This window comes from Chiloscyllium punctatum, chromosome 5 (assembly GCF_047496795.1).
Source record: "Chiloscyllium punctatum isolate Juve2018m chromosome 5, sChiPun1.3, whole genome shotgun sequence".
Lineage (NCBI taxonomy): Eukaryota > Metazoa > Chordata > Chondrichthyes > Orectolobiformes > Hemiscylliidae > Chiloscyllium > Chiloscyllium punctatum.
In genome coordinates this window covers 31307149-31326826 of record NC_092743.1, presented here as the reverse complement: position 1 = coordinate 31326826, position 19678 = coordinate 31307149, and the positions used below count along the sequence as shown (strand labels likewise).

At 41.7% G+C, this 19678-nt stretch overlaps 1 protein-coding gene across 4 annotated transcripts in view; it reads right to left on the bottom strand.

The window, feature by feature from the left end:
• zfat (zinc finger and AT hook domain containing) overlaps positions 1-19678 on the bottom strand; it is a 236288-nt gene that overhangs the window by 31257 nt on the left and 185353 nt on the right. For all 4 annotated transcript variants that reach the window (XM_072569983.1, XM_072569985.1, XM_072569982.1 and 1 more), the window contains one exon: positions 450-537. In XM_072569983.1, the coding sequence (XP_072426084.1) occupies positions 450-537 (88 nt within the window). The remainder of the gene's footprint in view (positions 1-449; positions 538-19678) is intronic.

Genomic DNA, 19678 nt, shown 5'->3' with positions numbered 1-19678 from the left:
TATTCACATGCATGCATTTTAAGTACATATTATCACACGACAATCAGGCTTATGGGAAAAGGGGAACATTATTTTCCCTTCTTTAGCCTCAAGATACTGAAGAATAATCCAACATTTCAACCATTGCATCAGATGAAATGGTGAATTATCTGTCAACAGAGGATGAATATTTCCTTTCCACAACATAGATTATAAATATAGGCTTTACCAATGAAGTTGATGAATTATGAAAGTATCCTGTTAATAAACTGACAGAGAAAAATTGATCTCTGAACTTAGCAAGTGTCACTCAGCTTTCAATCTTGGAATTATACGTAATTCAAAACACAAAAGCTTTTCCTCTTTGGTTATTAAGCTGACCTTGAATTTATAAACTAACACCCCAAAGAGACTAAGTTTACTCAGCAGAAATGTCAAGACATATCTGTGGTACAAGTGTGGTAACTTACCTGGATGATAAGAGGTGATGTGAGACTTGATAAGACGATCATCTGAAAAGGATTTTTCACATACTGGGCAAGTGTAAGTTTTCCTCTCCTGAATGGAAGTATTGTAAAACGAGAAATCAAAACACACTCAGCATTTTGCCCACAAGTGTATTCATACATATAGCCATACACAAGAAAAGTGTTGCATCTAGTGTGCCATTTTGCATTCTGTTAATCTGTTTTACCCATGTCAATTGAAGGACTCCTATCTCTCATGTGACAAGTCACAAACAATCCTGATTTTGAAATCTATAATTATTCCTTGTCACTAGGTCACAATTCTAAGGCCCATATCAACAAATACCAGTCAGACTTTTCAGCAATGCCCACATCCTGAAAATAAATAATGAAAACATTATATGAAATGCAGGACGTGCAGAGTGCATAACAACATAAGAGATTAAATTTAGCCTCTGGCACAAGTTGTTCATTTACTTATTCATGGAATAAGAGTGGGGCTGGTTAAGGTCAAGATTTATTGCTCATCCCCTTATAATTGAGTGGTTTGCTAGCCATTTTAGAGGGTAGTTAATAGTCACCTACATTGCTGTGGGGTTGGGAAACACATATAGGCCAGACAAAATAATGTCAGCAAATTTCTTCCTCTGAAGATGATTAGTGAAGCAGATGAGTTTTGATGATAATTCAGTGGTTTCATCACCATCTTTGCTGATGTACACTTATTTTTTAATTCCAAATTTAATGAATTTAGTTTGAATTCTTCAGTGCTAGGGTGAGATTGGAATTTATTTCCTTGGGTCAGTAATTGAGATCTTCAGTTTACTAATTCACCAACATAACCACTATGTTGCCATAATTAACTCATCCAGAAACTGCAAGTCCTCCATGTTGGTAAATTAGACTGGAATTTCATTGAAATTTCTGTCAGTTCATGTTAAAAGTTTGTGAATTGGAGAGTGAGACAGAAAATAGTGTACTAATCAGTCAAAACGAAAGCACTGTGAACTAAGTTATCAGGGAGACATTCATAAAAAAGTCATGTATGTGGTTTTCATATCTTATTAATATCAGGTATTAAGAGGTACATAAGATATTAATAAGAATGTAACAAGTAAAGCGGAAGTAAGGAGGAGAATTGGGAGTGACTTCACAATCTGAAGGTGTTGAATTGAAAATTAAATCGAGAAGGATGTAAAGTGCCTAGTTTGAAGATGAGATGTTGTTCCGCCAGGTTGCGCTGTGATTCACTGGAGCATTGCAGCATGGCGAGGACAGACAAGTGGGTATACGACCATAAGACCATAAGAAATAGGAGTGGAAGTAAGGCCATTTGGCCCATCGAGTCCACCCCGCCATTCAATCATAGCTGATGGGCATTTCAACGCCACTTACCCGCACTCTCCCCATATCCCTTAATTATAAAAGCATATATGAGCAGTATGCGGGGTTAAAATGACTGGCTATGCAAAGGTCGGGGTCATGCTTGTGCACGGACTGGAGATGTTTTGCAAAGCGATCACCCCACCTGCATTTCGTTTCTCCAATGTAACGTAGGTCACCTTGACTGCAGCGAATGCAAAAAACCAGATTGGAGCAGGTACAGGTGAACTGCTGCTTTATCTGGAAAGTCTTGACCTACTCTTGGGAAATAAGGAAGGGCAAGTGACTGAGGTGTCAGTGAGGGAGCACTTTGGGGCCATCGACCATAATTCTATATGTTTTAAAATAATGATGGAAAAGGATTGACTGGATTTAAAAGTTGAAGTTCTAAATTGGAGGAAGGCCAATTTTGACGGTATTAGGCAAGAACTTTCAAAAACTGATTGGGGGCAGATGTTTGCTGGTAAAGGGATGGCTGGAAAATGGGAAGCCTTCAAAAATGAGATAACGACAGTCCAGAGACAGTATATTCCTGTTAGGGTGAAAGGAAAGGCTGGTAGGTGTAGGGAACGCTGGATGACAAAAGAAATTGAGGTTTTGGTTAGGAAAATGAAGGAAGCATACGTTAGGTATAGACAGCAGAGATCAAGTGAATCCTTAGAGTATAAAGACAGTAGGACTATAATTAAGAGGGAAATCAGGAGGGCAAAAAGGGGACATGAGACAGCTTTGGCAAATAGGGTTAAGGAGAATCCAAAGGGATTTTATAAATACATTAAGGACAAGAGGGTAACTAGGGAGGGAATATGGCCCCTTAGAATTCAGCAAGGCAGCCTTTGTGTGGAGCTGCAGGAGGTGGGAGTGATACTAAAGGAGTATTTTGCATCAGCATTTACTGTGGAGAAGGACATGGAAGATATAGAATGTGGGGAAATAGATACTACATTGTGAAAAATGTCCATATTACAGAGGAGGTGGTATTGAATGTCTTAAAATGCATAAAAGTGAATAAATCCCCAGGACCTGATCAGGTGTACCTGAGAACTCTGTGGGAAGCTAGAGAAGTGATTGCTGGGCCCCTTGCTGAGATATTTGGATAAACGATAACCACAGGTGAGGTGCCAGAAGACTGGAGGTTGGCTAACGTGGTGTCAGTATTTAAGAAAGGTAGTAAAGAAATCCAGGAAATTATAGACTGGTGAGCCTGATATTGGTAGTGGGCAAGTTGTTGGAGGGAATCCTGAGGGACAGGATGTACATGGATTTGGAAATGCAATGACTTATTAGGGATAGTCAGCATGGGAAAATTTTGTGTGTGGGAAATCATGTCTCACGAACTTGATTGAGTTTTTTGAATAAGTAACCAAGAGGATTGATGAGGGCAGAATGGTGGATGTGAGCTATATGGACTTCAGTAAGGTGTTTGACAAAGTTCCTCGTGTTAGACTGGTTAGCAAGGGTAAATCTCACGGAATACAGGTAGAACTAGTCATTTGGATACAGAACTGGCTCAAAGGTAGAAGATAGTGGGGGCTGCTTTTCAGACTGGAGGCCTGTGACCAGTGGTGTGCTGCAAGAATCAGTGCTGGGTCCACTGCTTTCCCTCATTTATCTAAGTAATGTGGATGTGAACATAGAAGGTGTAGTTAGTGGTTTGCAGATGACACCAAAATTGGAGGTGTAGTGGATAGGTGAAGAAAGTTAGGCGAAAGTGAAGACTGCAGATACTGGAGATCTGAGTCAAAATTAGAATGGTGCTGGAAAAGCACAGCAGGTCAGGTAGCATCCGAGGAGCAGGAAAATTGATGTTTCGGTCAGGAGCCCTTCATCAGGAATGAGTACCTCAGAGTAAAATGGGATCTTGATCAGATGGGCTGAGTGGCAGATGGAGTTTAATTTAGGTAAATGCAAGGTGAGGCATTTTGGAAAAGCAAATCAGTGCAGGACTTACACACTTAGTGGTAAGGTCCTGGGCAGTGTTGCTGAACAAAGAGACCTTGGAGTGCAGGTTCATAGTTCCTTGAAAGTGGAGTCGCAGGTAGACATGATAGTGAAGAAGACATTTGGTATACTTTCCTTTATTGGTCAGAGCATTGAGTATAGGAGTTGGGGCAATACAGGACATTGGTTAGATCACTTTTGGAATATTGTATGCAATTCTGGTCTTCTTCCTACTGGAAGGACGTTGTGAAGCTTGAAAGGGTTCAGAAAAGAGTTACAAGGATGTTGCCAGGGTTGGAAGATTTGAGCTTTAGGCAGAGGCTGAATAGGCTGGGCCTGTTTTCCCTGGAGTGTTGGAGGCTGAGGGGTGATTTTATAGAGGTCTATAAAATCATAAGGGGCATGGATAGGATAAATAGACATGGGGAGAGGGAGTCCAGAATTGGAGGGCATAGGTTTAGGGTGAAAGGGGAAAACTTTAATAGGAACCTAAGGGGTAATGTTTTCAACAGAGGGTGGTGCATGTATGGAATGAGCTGCCAGAGGAAGTGGTGGAGGCTGGTACAATTACAACATTTAAAAGGCATCTGGATGGGTATATGAGTAGGAAGGGTTTAGTGCAATATGGGCCTAATGCTGGCAAATGGGACCAGGATATCTGGACGGCATGGGTGAGTTGGAATGAAGGGTGTTTCCGAGCTGTACATCTGTATGACTCTATGACTGTTTAGGACCTTGGATACTGAGCATGGAAGAGGCGGGTGTTGCACCTTCTGCGGTTACATGGGAAGGTGCCATGGGAAGGGGAGGTGGTGTTGGTAGTCATCAAGGAATGGATTGGGGTATCCCGGAGGGAATGGTCCCTGCAAAATGCAGACAGTGGGAGTGAGGGGAAGATGTATTTGGTGGTGGCATTCTGCTGGACTTGTCTGAAATGGCGGAATCCTTTGAATGTGGAGGCTGCTGGGGTGAAAAGTGAGAATAGGGAATCCAATCACACCATTGTGAGTGATGGGAAGGGGCAAGAGCAGAAGCATGGGTGATAGGTCGGATGCAATTGAGGGCCTTGGAAACCACGGTTAAGTGGTGGAGGTTGGTACAATTACAACATTTATAAAGCATCTGGATGGGTATATGAATAGGAAGGGTTTAGAGAGATGTGGGCCAAGTGCTCACAAATGGGACTAGATTAATTTAGGATATCTGGTCGGATTGGATGAGTTGGACTGAAGGGTCTGTTTCCATGCTGTACATCTCAATGAATCTGTGACTAAGTAAGCCATGTCAGCAGCACTGTTTTGGAAGGTGGCATCATTCGAACAGTGTTTGCAATAAGCAAGGTATTAACTGTATCCAACCTGGCCATGTTTCCAAGACTTTCAAAAGAATGTCCAACATTAGATGGTTCTGCAATTGGATACTTGCTGCATAATCATGAATGTGCAAGGAATTACAGCAATTTAGGATTGTCAATCAGACTCATTTCTGCTGCATAGACTGGAACTATGTCCAAGGGTCTTTTAGAATCATTTTGTGGCCTTCCTTATAGGAATCTTCCACTAAAGACTAGGCGATACTGTCATTTATGTATAACATAAATATTGACTGATAACATTACTAAGTAAAATAAAACTGTAAAAAAAAAATACTAAGGACCCAAAGGACTGTGGAATCTGTATATCAGAAACAAAAATAGAGAAATGGAAAAGCTGAGCAGGACTAGCAGCACCTATGGAGAGAAATCAGAGTTAATGTTTCGGGTTGATTGACCCTTCCTCAGTTGAAGAACTGAGGAAGGGACGCTTGATCCAAAATGTTAACTATGATTTCTCTCCATAGGTGCTGCCAAATGTGCTGAGTTTTTCTGGCGATCTCTATTTTTATTTCTGATTTCTAAATACATGTTCTGTTTCTGATATTTTCTACATGGGCACACTGAAACCATGACCACATGGTTCTAGGCGCATCGGTGTTGTCACTGTAGCTGCAAGGCAATAAAGGCACAGACAAATTGAGGAGGAACAAATTCACCAACAGTTGCAGAATGAGTTGCCATATGAAGAAGTCAGAAGAGAAGGTCTCCTCAGTATGCAGAAGAGGCCGAGGATGCTATTTCCTCCAAGTGAGAGCTACTATTTAGTGCAGATGTCATACAGTCATAGAGGTCTACAACACAAAAAAAGGACATTTGGCCATTCAAGCCTGTGCTGGTCAAAAACAAGCACCTAACTATTCTAATCCAGTTTTCCAATACTTAGCCCATAGCATGGTACATCTTGGTATGTTAATTGAACATCTCAATACTTCTTAAATGTTATGAGGGTCTTACCTCTGCCACCCTTACAGGCAGTCGCCTGGGACACCATCATAGAACTATGTCATTTGCTTGAGAAGGGCTGTACATACAGTACATTGCATTTTGAGTGCCATATTATAACATGGCAGGTTTCATCAATAAAAAAGATTTTAATTCAATAAATATACAAGTCATTTGAGATCATCAGTACTAGCGTCATAGTCGTAGAGTTGCTTTGCACAGAAATAGACACTTCAGTCCAACTTATCCAGATATCTTAAATAAATCTAGTCTCATTTGCCAGCATTGAGCCCATATCTCTCTAAACCCTTACTAGTCATGTACCCATCCTTTTAGATTAGATTAGATTAAATTCCCGACACTGTGGAAACAGGCCCTTTGGCCCAACAAGTCCACACTGACACTCCAAAGAGCAACCCACCCTGACTAATGCACCTAACACTATGGGCAATTTAGCAGGCCAATTCACCTAACCTGCACACTTTTGGACAGTGGGAGGAAACCCACGCAGACACTGGGAGAATGTGCAAACTCCACACAGACAGTTGCCTGAGGTGGGAATTGAACCCGGATCCCTGGCGCTGTGAGGCTGCAGTGCTAATCACTGAGCCACCATGCCACCCCTATGGTGTAAATGTTGTAATTGTACCAATCTCCACCACTTCCTCCGGCAGCTCATTCCATACATGGACCACCCTCTGCATGAAAGCTTTGCCTCTTAGATCCCTTTCAAATCTTTCCCCTCTCATCTTAAACCTATGTGCTTGGACATATTTACATGTTCTCCCTGTGTCTGAATGAGTTTCCTCTGGGTGGTCCGATTTCCTCCCAAAGTCCAAAGATGTGCAGGTTAGGTGGATTGGCCATGCTAAATTTGCCCATAGTGTCCAGGGATATATAGGCTAGCTGGGTTAGCCGATAGAAATATCGGGTGACAGGGATAGTGTGGATCTCAGTGGAATGTTCTTCGGTGGGTTAGTGTTAACTTGATGGACCAAGTGGCCTGCTTCCATACTGTAGGGATTTTGTTCTATTCTATTCAGCCTCTCCCTATAGATTAAACACTCCAACCCCAGCAACATCCTTGAAAATCTTTTCTGCACCCTTTCAAGCTTCACAACGTCTTTTCTATACATCCTAGAGATCTGCGTAAGCCCTGGATGCTGTCTTAATGCCTATATCTTTGCTAATTCTAAGGTTTCTGCTTCACTTCAAAGATATGATACCCGAAAAGAATGGCTGCTGAGACAAAAAAAAAGTTACCCTCTGCGACCATAGTTAATGACTGTATTGTGTGACCTCTTGACTGAGCACGAGTGGAGATAGAATGCAACCCAATCTTTCACCAATACTCTTGTGGAGCAGATGATGGATGAACTTCTGAATATGAGTTCCTATGCTACTGTTAGTTTGGAGGAATTGAAGGTGTAGTATAGGTGTCATATAATCCTTAAAAACTGCACTATGCACAACTATATCAGGAAACAAAGAGATGGGATGGATGCTGAGGAATCAGAAGAGTGACAACAATATCCCAAGGAGGAAAAATGAGAAAACCGAGCAGGAAGAACAACATCTTCAGTGTGATAGAGCACTATAGTTTAAAACCTTACATTTATGTAAATTAAACTCCATCTGCCACTCCTCAGCCCAACGGCCCATCTGATCAAGATCCTGTTTTTCGCTGAGGTAACCTTCTTAACTGTCTACCACACCAGTATTAGAAACTCTTGTTTCCATTTTTATATTCTGAGCTAGCTCCCTCTTATAGTCCAATTTCTTCTTCTTGATTAATCTTTTAGTCATTCTCTGTGGTTTTTAAAAAATATTCTGATCAATCATCTGACCTCCACTCAACTTGATGCAGTTATATGCTTGAGTATGATGCTTTCCTCACCTTAGATGGTGATTTCTTCCTTTAGAATTTTTCTTCATAGTAGGAATATGTTTATTGCAAATATTGTGAAATATCTCCACAAACTCCAGGGAGCTAGGAGAGAAGTTAAAGAAGAGGACCTCAAAGGTAGTACCACGTGCGAGCCAGTGTAGAAATGAAAAAATAGGCAGGATGAACACATGGCTTGAGAGATGGTGTAGGAGGGAGGGGTTCAGGTTTGTTGGACTTGGGACCGGTTCTGGGGAAGGTGGGACTATTATAAAATGGACGGTCTACATCTGAATCAGACTGGAACCAATGTCTTTGGGGGAGTTTTTGCTACTACTGTTGGGGAGGTTTTAAACTAATGTGGCAGGGGGCTGGGAACCAGAAGAGAAAACAAGTAGACAGCGAGGTGGAGACTGGAAACTGCAAGAATCATGAAGATAACATCAATAAAGGGAAGAGTAGGCAGAGAACACATGAACGCAAAAGAACTGGTGGCCTGAAATGCATCTACTTTAATGCAAGGAGTATAGTGTGTCAGGCAGATGAACTTAGGGCTTGGATTGGTGTCTGGGAGTATGACGTTATTGCAATTACAGAGACTTGGTTGAAGGAAGGGCATGATTGGCAACTAAATGTTCCAGGATATAGACGCTTCAGACAGGACAGGGAGGGAAGTAAACAGGGGGGTGGAGTTGCATTGCTGGTCAGGGATGATATCATGGCTATGCTAAAGGAGGACACTATGGCAGTCTTGGGTATGGATGGAGCTGAGAAATAAGAAGGGTGCATTTACATTCTTGGGGCTGTATTGTAGGCCTCCCAACAGTGAGCGTGAGGTAGAAGAACAAATAGGTAAACAGATTATGCAAAGATGTAGAGGCTATAGGGTAGAGGTGATGGGAGATTTTAATTTTCCCAACATTGACTGGGATACACTTAGCGTCAGAGGTCTGGATGGGGCCGAATTTGTAAGAAGCATCTAGGAGAATGTTCTAGAGCAGTATGTCAATAGTCAGACGAGGGAAGGGGCCATATTGGACCTGGTACTGGGGAACGAGCCAGGACAGGTGGTAGAAGTGCGTGAGGGGATTTCTTTGGGAACAGTGACCACAATTCTGTAAGTTTTAGAGTAAACATAGATAAAGATGAGAGTGGTCCTAAGGGAAGAGTACTAAACTGGGCCAAGGCCAGTTATATCAAAATTAGGCAAGAGCTCGGAAATGTGGATTCGACCCAGCTATTTGAAGGGAAGTCCACATTTGATATGTGGGAGGCTTTCAAAGATAGGTTAAAGATAGTGCAGGATAGGCATGCCCCGTTGAAGGCTAAGGATAGGAAGGGAAAGATTTGTGAACCGTGGATGACAGGAGAAATTGTATGACTAGCCAAGAGGAAAAGGGGAGCGTACATAGGTCTAGGCAGCTAAGAACAGAAGGGCCCTGGAGGAATATTGGAATATATGGGCAAGTCTTAAATGAGGAATGAAGCGGGCTAAAAGGGGTCATGAAATAGCTTTAGTGAGCAGAATTAAGGAGAATCCCAAAGCATTTTATTCTTACATAAGAAACAAGCAGGCAACTAGAGAAAGGATTTGTCCACTAAAGGATAATGAAGGAAGGCTATGTGTTGAACCTGAGAGAATGGGTGAGATTCTGAATGATTACTTTGTATCACTGTTCACTGAGGTGAGGAAGATGATGAATCTTGAGATTAGAGACAGAAGTTTAATTAGTCTGGATTATGTTGACATAAATAGGGAAGATGTGTTGTGTAGGGTAGAGGTTATTAAGGTAGACAAATCTCCAGGACCTGATGGGATCTATCCCAGGTTGCTGAGGGAGGTGAGAGAGGAAATAGCTAGAGCCCTGACAGATATCTTTGTGGCATCCTTAAATGCAGGTGAGGTGCCAGAGGACTGGAAGGTTGCTCATGTAGGTCCCCCTGTACAAGAAGGGTGGTAGAGATATTCTGGGTGACTACAGACCAATGAGCCTGACGTCGGTGGTAGAAAAGCTGCTAGAGAGGGTACTGAGCGATAGGATCTATTTATATTTAGAAAAGAATGGGCTTACCAGTGATAGGCAACATGGTTTTATGTGGGGGAGATCATGCCTTACCAACTTAATAGAGTTCTTTGAGGAAGCGACCAAGTTGATAGATGAAGGAAGGGCTGTTGATGTCATATACATGGACTTTAGTAAGGCGTTTGATAAGGTTCCCCATGGTAGACTAATGCAGAAAGTGAAGTCATATGGTGTGCCGGGTGTTCTAGCTCAGTGGATAAAGAACTGGTTGAGCAACAGGAGACAGAGGGTAGTAGTTGAAGGGAGTTTCTCAAAATGGAAAAAGGTGACTAGTGGTGTTCCACAGGGGTCAGTGTTGGGGCCACTGTTGTTTGTGATATACATAAATGATCTGGAAGAGGGCACTGTTGGTATGATCAGCAAGTTTGCAGATGACACGAAGATTGGTGGAGTAGTATTAAGCATAAGGGACTGTCAAAGAATACAGGAAGATATAGATAGACTGGAGAGTTGGGCAGAAAAGTGGCAGATGGATTTCGATCCAGACAAATGTGAGGTGATGCACTTAGGCAAGACTAATTCTAAAGCGAATTATACAATGAACGGAAGAACCTTGGGAAAAGTTGATGGGCAGAGAGATCTGGGAGTACACGTCCATTGTACCCTGAAGGTTGATGCACAGGTGGATAGAGTAGTCAAGAAGGCATATAGTATGCTTGCCTTCATTGAACGGGGTATTGACATAAAAGCTGGCGAGTCATGTTAAAATTGCACAAGACATTGGTTCGGCCGCATTTAGAATACTGTGTCCAGTTCTGGTCACCACATTACTAAAAGGAAGTGGATGCTTTGGAGAGGGTGCAGAGAAGGTTTACGAGGATGTTGCCTGGTATGGAAGGTGCTAGCTATGAAGAGAGGTTGAGTAGGTTAGGTTTGTTTTCATTAGAATAAAGGAGATTGACGGGGGACCTGATTGAGGTTTACAAAATCATGAAGGGTATGGACAAGGTGGATAGAGACAAGCTTTTTCCGAGGTTGAAGGATTCAGTAACGAGGGGTCACAGTTTCAAGGTGAGAGGTGGAAAGTTTAAGGGGGATACACGCGGCAAGTATTTTACACAGAGAGTGGTGGACATCTGGAATGCGTTGCCAGCAGAGGTGGTAGAGGCAGGCACAGTAGATTCATTTAAGATGCATCTGGATAGATGCATGAGTAGGTGGGGAGCAGAGGGATACAGATGCTTAGGAATTGGGCGACAGGTTTAGACAGTACATTTGGATCAGCTCAGGCTTGGAGGGCCAAAGGGCCTGTTCTTGGGCTGTAAATTTTCTTTGTTCTTTGTTCTTTAAACAGTTGTTGCTGTGTCTCTATCAATCTAACCAATGGCAGATTATTTCTTCTAGCTAAGCTTTCATGCACACATTGTTATCCATATTTAGGTTTAAAAGGAGGCCAATGTTTATGGTATTAGACAGGAATTAGACAGATTAGAAAGTTGATTCTGACATGTGAGAGGCTTCCAAACATGAGATAACGAAAGTTCAGTGAAAAGGTGCTCTGTTCGTGTGAAAGGTAAGGCTGATAGGTTTAGGGAACATTGCATGACGAGAGATATTGAGGCTCTGGTCAAGAAAAAGAAGGCATACGTCAGGCATAGACAGCTGGGATTAAGTGAATCACTGAGGAGTATAGGGAGAGCAGGAGTACACTTAAAAGAGAAATAAGGAGGGCAAAAAGGGGTCATGAGAGCTTGGGCAATTAAGATTAGGAAAATCCTCAGAGATTCGACAATTGGAATCGCAGATGGAGTATAACTTAGATAAACATGAGGTGCTGCATTTTGGAAAGGCTAATCAAGGCAGGATTTATACATTTATTAGTAAGGTCCTGAGTAGTGTTGCTAAACAAAGAGACCTTGGAGTGCAGGTTCTTATTTGTTGAAAGTGGTGTCTCAGGCAGATGTTATAGTGAAGAAGGCATTTCGTATACTTGCCTTTATTGGTCAGTGCATTGAGTATAGGGGTTGGGAGGTCATGTTGCGGCTGCACAGGACATTGATAGGCCACATTTGAAATACTATGTGCAACTCCCACAAGAATGTTACCAGAGTTGGAGGGTTTGATGTGTAGGGAGAGGCTGAATAGGGTGGGAGTACTTTCCATGGAGGCTTACAGGTGACTTTATAAAAGTTTATAAAATCATGAGTGAAATGGATAGGCTAAATAGACACGATCTTTTTCCCAGGTGGAGAGTCTAGAAAGCTTCAGGTGAGAGGGTAAAAATTTAAAAGATACCTAAGGGGCAACTTTTTCATACAGATGATAGTGCGTGTATGGAATGAGCTGCCAGAGGAAGTGATGGAGGCTGATACATTTGCAACATTTCAAAGGCATCTGGACGGATATTTCAATAAGAAGGATATGGGCCAAATGGTAGCAAATGAGAATAGATTTATTTGGGCTATCTGCTCGACATGGAGAGTTGGACCGAAGGGTCTGTTTCCATGCTGTTCATCTGTATGAATCCAAGAACATTAGGGGCAAAAGAGTAAGGTAGCTAGTGCCCCTTAAAGATCAACAAGGCTGACAATATTGGAACCACAGGAAATGGATGAGTTATTAAACAAATATTTTGTCTCAATATTTACTGTGGAGAAAAACATGGAAGGAGGGAAATTGTGATGTCTTAAAGAAAGTCCACATGACAGAAGAGGAAGTGTTGAAGGTCTTAAAATGCATAAAGGAAGATAAATCTCCAGGATCTGTTCAGGTGTATCCATTGTAGGAAGCTAGGGAAATGATTGCTGGGCCCCTTGCCGAAATATTTGTATCATAAACAGCCACTGGTCAGGTGCCAGAAAACTGAAAGGTGGCTATGTTGTGCCATTGTTTAAAAAGACTGCAAGAAAAAGCCAGAGAACCATAGACAAGTAAATCTGACATCGGTGGTGGCTAAATTGTTGCAGGGATTTCTGAGACATATGATATACATGCATTTGGAAAGGCAAGGAATGATTAGGGATAGTCAGCATGGCTATCTGTATGGAAAATCATGTCTCATAAATTTGATTGAGCTTTTTGAAGAGATTATCAAGAAGACAGATGAAGGCAAAGTAGTGGACATTGTCCACAAGGACTTTAGCAAGGCCTTCAACAAGGTCCTGCATGTTAGACTGGTTAATAAGGTTAGATCACACGGGATCCAGGGGTAAATAGCCAACTGGCTTGACAGTAAAAGACAGAGTCATGGGGTAGAGAATTTTTTTTTACTGGAGGTCTGTAACCAGCAGTGTGTCACAATGATCTGTTTTGAGTTCATAATTTCTACCAGATGTGGATCAGAATATAGGAAATTTGACTATTAAATTTGCAAATTACACAAAAATTGGTGGTATAGTAGACTTTGAAGAAAGTTATCTAAGTATAACAAGATCTTGATCAGATGAGTCGATGGGTCAAGAAATGGCAGGTGGAGACAATTTAGATAAATGCAAGGTGTTGCATTTTGGAAGGCAAATCAGGGCAGGTCTTGCACAGTTAGTGGTAGACCCCTGGGGAGTGTTGTTGAACAGAGGGACCTAGGTGTAGAGGTTCACAGTTTCATGAAAGTGGAGTAGCAGATAGACAGGGTGGTGAAAAGGTATTTGGCATGCTTACCTTCATTGGTCAGAGCATTGTGTAGAGGGGTTGGGACACAATATTGTAGCTGTACAAGATATTGGGGAAGCCACTTTTAGAATGCTGCGTAGAATTTTGGTTGCCCTGCTATAGGAAGGATGTTATTAAACCAGAAAGAATACAGAAAAGATTTACAAGGATGTTGCAATGACTGGAGCATTTGAGTTATAAACAGAGTATGGATGGGCTAGTACTTTCTTCCCTGGAGCATCGGAGGCTGAGGGGTGACCTTATTGAGGTTTATAAAATCATGAGAGGCATAGCCAAGATGTTTTTCCAAAGGTAGAGGAATCCAAAACTAGAGGGCATAGGTTTGATGTGAGGGGCAAAAGTTTAAAAGGGACCTGAGGGGCAACTTCTTTACACAGTGGGTGTTGCATGTATGGAATGAACTGCCAGAGGAAGTGGTACAGACAGGTACAATTACAACATTTAAAAGACATTTGGGCAGGTACATGAGCAGGAAATGCTTAGTAGGATATGGGCCAAATGCAGACAAATGGGATTAGTTCAGTTTATAATACCTGGTATGCATGAACAAGTTAGACCAAAGAGTCTATTTCCATCCTATATGACTCTATAACATTTTCCTTTCAATCTGAATGAAAATTTTAATCTTATTGTGGTCACTACTACTTAGAGGTGCATTTACTCTGAGGTCATTAAACAATCCTGTTACTTTTCACAACATCATGCTCAAAGTGTTAGAATATCAGAGATTAGAGAGTTTAAATTACCTTAAGTATTAAAGGTTAAGGTGATTTAATTGAAATTTTTAGGATTTTGACAATAATTGATAAGGAAGAGGGAGGAAGAAAAACTTTTTATGCTTACAGGGGATCTCAATTAAGGATCATATCATTGAAATAAGAGAAAAGCCTTTCAGGAGAGAAGTCAGCAAATACTTATTCACACAAATGGTTATTGAAGTTTGGAACAATAAATGGTTGCACAATCAATAATCTTAATTCAGACATTGATAGACTTTTTGAGGTCTTTGAATTTTAAAGGTAGAAATCAGATATTGAATTCAGTTTGGTGGATGGAATTAACAAGAAGTCCAATCAAAATCTCAGTGAATAGAGGAAAACGTTCAAAGGTTGTGTGGACTAATTTTGTTCCAATGTTTTGAATGTCTTAAGTGGACATGAGATTATGAGTTGATTTTAAATTATAACACAAGAACATAGGAAATATAAAGTTAAAAATCACACAACACCAGGTTATAGTCCAACAGGTTTAATTGGAAGCACTAGCTTTCGGAGCGCTGCTTCTTCATCAGGTGGTTGTGGAGGACACAATTGTAAAACAGAATTTATAGCAAGAGTCTACAGTATGATGTAACTGAAATTATACATTGAAAAATACCTTGATTGTTTGTTAAGTTTCTCATTTGTTAGAATGACCATGATAGTTTCACTTCTTTCATATGTAAATCACAAAACGTTTTTCAAAAGTTACATTCTCAGGTTAACTGTAACAATTGGTGTCAACCCAGATAAGATGTTGAAGGTGGTAGCCCCCTGTGTTCTGTTGTCTGTACCATAATGTTTAGACTGATTCTAATCTAAAAAATGAGTTGACAGAGTCTTACATGGATTCATGCAGTTTTTGAGCAAAGTACAATGTAACTCTGCAAGTACAAATTAACCCCATATATGTGTGTGTGTGTGTGTGTGTGTGTGTCTGGGGTGAGGGGTTGTCAGTGTCTGTGAGAGACAGTGTATACCTGTGCGTGTGTGTGTGTGCATGTCTGGGGTGAGGGGTTGTCAGTGTCTGTAAGCGACAGTGTATATGTCTGTGTGCGAGTGTAAAGTGGTCTAAGTCTGTGCGAGGATACATGTGTGAGTGTGGGACTGTGTTTGTCTGTAGGAGTGTGCGCATGTGTGTGTGTCTGGGATGGGAGGATTGAGAGTGTCTGCGAGAGAGAGTATATATGTGTGTGAGTGTAAAGGGGTCTAAGTCTGTGAGAATGCATTTGTGATTTTGGGACTGTGAGTGTCTGTGTGTGTGTGTATGTCTGTCTGTCTGGGGTGGGGGTTGTGAGTGTCTGTGAGAGACAGTGTATAAGTGTGTCTGTGAGTGTACGGGGTCTAAGTCTGTGAGAGAGTGCGTGTGTCTGTAGAAATGTGTGTGTGTGTGTGTGTGTCTGGGATGGGGGCTATGAGTATCTGAGAGAGAATTATATGTCTGTGTGTGAGTGTAAAGTGGTCTAAGTCTGTGAGACGATGCATGAGTGAGTGTGGGACTGTGTCAGTCTGTAGGAGTGTGCGCGCGCATGCATGCGTGTGTGTGTGTGTGTGTCGGTGATGGGGGGGTTGAGAGTGTCTGTGAGAGAGAGTATATATAGGGGTGGGTGTGTGTGTGTGTGTGTGTAAAGGGGTCTAAGTCTATGAGAGGGTGCATGTGTGAGTGTGGGAGTCTGTCTGTAGGAGTGTATGTGTGTGTGCGTGCGTGTATGGGATGGGAGGGTTGTGAGTGTCTGAGAGAGTTTCTGTTTGTGCGTATAGTGCAATGGTGGTCACCTGTAATGTGACATGAACCCAAGGTCACGGTTGAGGCCCTCCCTATGGGTACTGAACTTAGCTATCAGCCTCTACTCGGCCACTTTTCGCTGTTGCCTGTCCCGAAGTCCGCCTTGGAGAATGGTTCCCAGATGGTCTGAGGTCGAACGTCCTGGACTGCAGAAGTGTTCTCCAAATGGGAGGGAATACTCCTGCCTGTTGATTTTTGTGTGGTGCCCATTCATCCATTGACGTAGCCTCTGCTCAGTTACATGCACACACACACTTTACACTCACTCTCACACATATATATTCTCTCTCACAGACACTCACAACCTCCCCACCCCAGACACACACACACACTCCTACATTCACACCTGCGCCCTCTCTCAGACTTAGACCCCTTTACACACACACATACATATATACACTTTCTCTCACAGACACTCACATTCCCCACCCCAGACAAAGACACACACACACACACAAACCCACATGCACACATACACATATATGTTTGTGGGGTGATTTTGTACTTGCAGAATTTCATTGTACTTTGCTCAAAAATTGCATGAATCAATGTAAGACTGTCAACTCATTTTGTTTAGATTAGAATCAATCTAAACATTATGGCACAGACAACAGGACACAGTGGGCTTACACCTTCAACATCTTATCTGGGCTGACACCGATTGTTACAGTTAACCTGAGATGTAAATTTTTAAAAAAGTTTTGAGATTTACATATGAAAGAAGTGAAACTATCATGGACATTCTAACAGATGAGAGACTTAACAATTAAGGTATTTTTCAACGTCTAATTTCAGTTACATCATACTGTAAACATTTGCTATAAATTCTGTTTTAAATCGTGTCCTCCACAACCACCTGATGAAGGAGTGATGCTCCGAAAGCTAGTGCTTCCAATTAAACCTGTTGGACTATAACCTGGTGTTGTATGATTTTTAACTTTGTACACCCCAGTCCAACACCGGCATCTCCAAATCATACGAAATATAAGCATTCTGTCAAGCCTACTATAACATTGAATGTGAACATGGCTGCTATGGCTCTCAACTCCAATTTCACACCTGCTTCTCAAATCCCTTCATTTTCTAATTGATCAATTATCTTTCTGTCTCATCCTTAAATATGTCCAATGATGACAATCCAAAACACTCTGATGTAGAGAATTCCAAACAATCACAACCACTTTTGTCAAGTAATTTCTCCTTACCTCAATTAAAGACAATCAGAATTTTATCTTGAAACTGTCCTCCTTGTTGCTGATCCCCCCAGTAAGGAAACAAAATCTTAGTATATATACTTTGGGCCCAATTTCATAATTTTGAATATATTAATGAAATTACCCTTCATTCTTCTGATTTTCAAAGGATGTACAAGCCAATTTAAACAGCCTCTCATTCAAGGGACCACAGAGAATCACAGGAATGTTATGGTGCAGTAGGAAGCTATCCTGTTGGTGAGGAATAATATTCAGTCCCTTGCGACGGGAGAGCATAGAATCAGGAGATGTAGAGTCAGTATGGATTAGAGCTTAGAAATTCTAAGGGTAGAAAGACCCTAATGGGAGTTATCTACCGGCCCCCAACAGTAGTCTGGATGTAGGATGTAAATTGAATAAGGAGTTGAAATTGGCCTGTAGCAAAGGTAATATGCGGGATTTCAACATGCAGGTAGACTGGGAGAATCAGGATGGTACTGGACCCCAAGAAAGGGAGTTTGTGGAGTGCCTCCGAGATGGATTCTTACAACAGCTTGTACTGGAGCCGACCAGGGAGAAGGCAATTCTGGATCTGGTGTTGTGCAACGAACCAGATTTGATCTTGAAGTAAAGGAACCATTAGGAGGTAGTGACCATAATAAGTTTTAATCTGCAATTTGAGAGGGAGAAAGGAGAATTGGAAGTGTCAGTATTGCAGTTGAACAAAGGGAACTATGGAGCTATGGGGGAGGAGCTGGCCAAAGTTCAATGGTTCAATACCCTAGCAGGGACAGCAGTGGAACAATAATAGCAGATATTTCTGGATATAATGCAGAAGGTGCAGGATCAGTACACTCCAAAGAGGAAGATCCTAATGGGAGGTAGGGGCAGCTGTGGCTGACGAGGGAAGTTAAGAACTGTATATAAAAAAAAGAGAAGTATAACATAGCAAAGATGAGTGGGAAGCCGGAGAACTGGGAAACTTTTAATGAGCAAGAGGATAACTGAAAAGGAAATACGTGGAAAAAAATGAGGTATGAAGGCAAAGTGGCCAAAACTATAAAGGAGGATAGTAAAAGCTCTTTTAGGTATGTGAAAAGAAAAAAAAATGGTTAAGACAAAAATTGGGCCCTTGAAGACAGAAACGAGTGAATGTTTTATGGGGAACAAGGAAATGGCGGAAGAGTTGAATAGATACTTTGGATCTGTCTTCACTAGGGAAGACATAAGCAATCTCCCAGTTGTAATAGTGGCTGAAGGACCTAGGGTAATGGATAAACTGAAGGGAATTTATATTAGACAGGAAATGGTGTTCGATAGACTGTTAGGTCAGAAGGCTGATAAGATCCTGGGACCTGATGGTCTGCATCCCAGAGTATTTAAAGAGGTGGCTCTAGAAACTGTGGATGCATTGGTAATCACTTTTCAAGTTCTATAGATTAAGGATCAGTTCCTGCGGATTGAAGGGTGGCTAATGTTGACCCACTTTTCAAAAAAGGAGGGAGAAAGAAACAGGGAATTATAGACTGTTAGCCTAAAGTCAGTAGTGAGAAAGATGCTGGAGTTAATTATAAAAGATGAAATTATGACTCACTTGGATAGCAGTAATAGGATAGGTCAGAGTCAGCATGGATTTATAAAGGGGAAATTGTGCTTGACCAATCTTCTGGAATGTTTTGAGGATGTAACTATGAAGATGGACAAGGGAGAGCTAGTGGATGCAGTGTACCTGGACTATCACAAAGCATTTGATAAAGTTCCACATAGGAGATTAGTGAACAAAATTAAGGCACATGGTATTGGAGACAAAATAGGGACTTGGATCGAAAACTGGCTGGCTGACAGGAAGCAAAGAGTACTGATAAACGGGTCCCTTTTAAAGTGGCAGGCGGTGAACAGTGGGGTACCACAAGGTTCGGTGCTGGGACCGCAGCTGTTTACGATATACATTAATGGTATAGATGAAGGTATTAAAAGTAATATTAGCAAATTTGCTGATGACACAAAGCTGGGTGGCAGGATGAAATGTGAGGAAGATGTTATGAGAATACACGGTGACTTGGATAGGCTCGGTGAGTGGATGGATGCATGGCAGATGCAGTTTAATGTGGATGAATGTGTGGTTACCCACTTTGGTGGCACGAACAGGAAGGCAGATTACTATCTAATTGGAGAAAGTGAGGACTGCAGATGCTGGGGATCAGAGTTTAAAAATGTGTTGCTGGAAAAGTGCAGCAGGTCAGGCAGCATCAAAGGAGAAGGAGAATCGACGTTTC